Source organism: Sphaeroforma arctica (assembly GCF_001186125.1).
Source record: "Sphaeroforma arctica JP610 unplaced genomic scaffold supercont1.9459, whole genome shotgun sequence".
Lineage (NCBI taxonomy): Eukaryota > Ichthyosporea > Ichthyophonida > Sphaeroforma > Sphaeroforma arctica.
Genome location: NW_014031099.1, coordinates 1 through 1,073, shown reverse-complemented (window position 1 = coordinate 1,073; position 1,073 = coordinate 1). Strand labels below are relative to the sequence as shown.

The 1,073-nt window shown below is 43.2% G+C and overlaps 1 protein-coding gene across 1 annotated transcript; it reads left to right on the top strand.

The window, feature by feature from the left end:
• Positions 1 to 721: 721 nt before the first annotated feature.
• SARC_16989 (hypothetical protein) lies at positions 722 to 963 on the top strand (the record flags this gene model as incomplete). Its single annotated transcript, XM_014288906.1, has 1 exon — positions 722 to 963. A coding segment is annotated over one exon (242 nt), but the record flags the coding sequence as incomplete, so codon positions are not given.
• Between the last annotated feature and the right edge of the window lie 110 nt (positions 964 to 1,073).

Sequence of the window (1,073 nt, the reverse complement as noted above, 5' to 3'; positions counted from 1 at the left end):
TATCGACTGGTGTTACTGCTGCTTCCGCATGTTAGCCCTTTTTACGTTGATCTCTCGTGAAGTTTATACATTACCTTAGACGAATGAGTTTATCACCAGCATATCGCGAGTCATGGTTTCAATGCGATATGGTATTCTGGATAGTTGACTACGTGAAGTAAGAATGGCCGAACAACGTGTATATAGCTACTGCGCGAAGCTGAAGTTTTGACTCACTTTCACTTACGTCCAGGTATCTTCTGCCGATCTGCCACCTCCCGTTCATAACCTTCATCGTGAAGAAAGGTTGCTACCGATATCTCATACTTCAATATACGAAATACGGCACCAAAGGCATCTATGGGCGGAGATGTAAGTCATATGTCGTGAACACTTCGCAAGCAAGTCGCAACCCCCAGACATAATGTATCGGGCTTTATAGATGATTCAGTGGCCATCAGTCAAGCAGTTATTCGAGTTGCCTTCTGTGCACGTCGTAAGTTGTGTCGTATTCGCGATTTGTTTCTCCAGACATGGGAAAGCTGCCGTCTGCGGAGGAGATTGGACTAATGAAGGAGTTTATCTGGGACATCACATCCGGTAGGGATCTTTATCAACTGGACTTTGTCTTCTCTTTTTGTTATGTATTTGAAATGCTCTATTTGACCTTTCCTGCTAACCATTGGCGTTCACTGCCAGATATAGAATTATGTAACCGATACCATTCTCAACAACAAAACAGATACCGATTCCGACCCTGAGTCCAGCTCCACCGAACAACCAGCCCCACTTAGTCGACCGTCGCGCACGAAAAGCAACAACAGTGTGCAGGACACGGGACCCAAAGGCAAGAAAGTCAAAGATCCAGAGAAGGATGGGTTAGGTGCTACGGGAACTGCACTGAATACATTGTTCGCTGTTATACCTAGCCTGAAAGGCACTCTCCAGGATGTGCAAAATGGTAAACTTCATTTATGTGTGTAGTGTATACACTTCATTCAGTTATGTTTATGTCAAAATTGAATGCATGCATGATACATATATCTATATATATATATATATATGTATATACACACACAGACACACACACACTA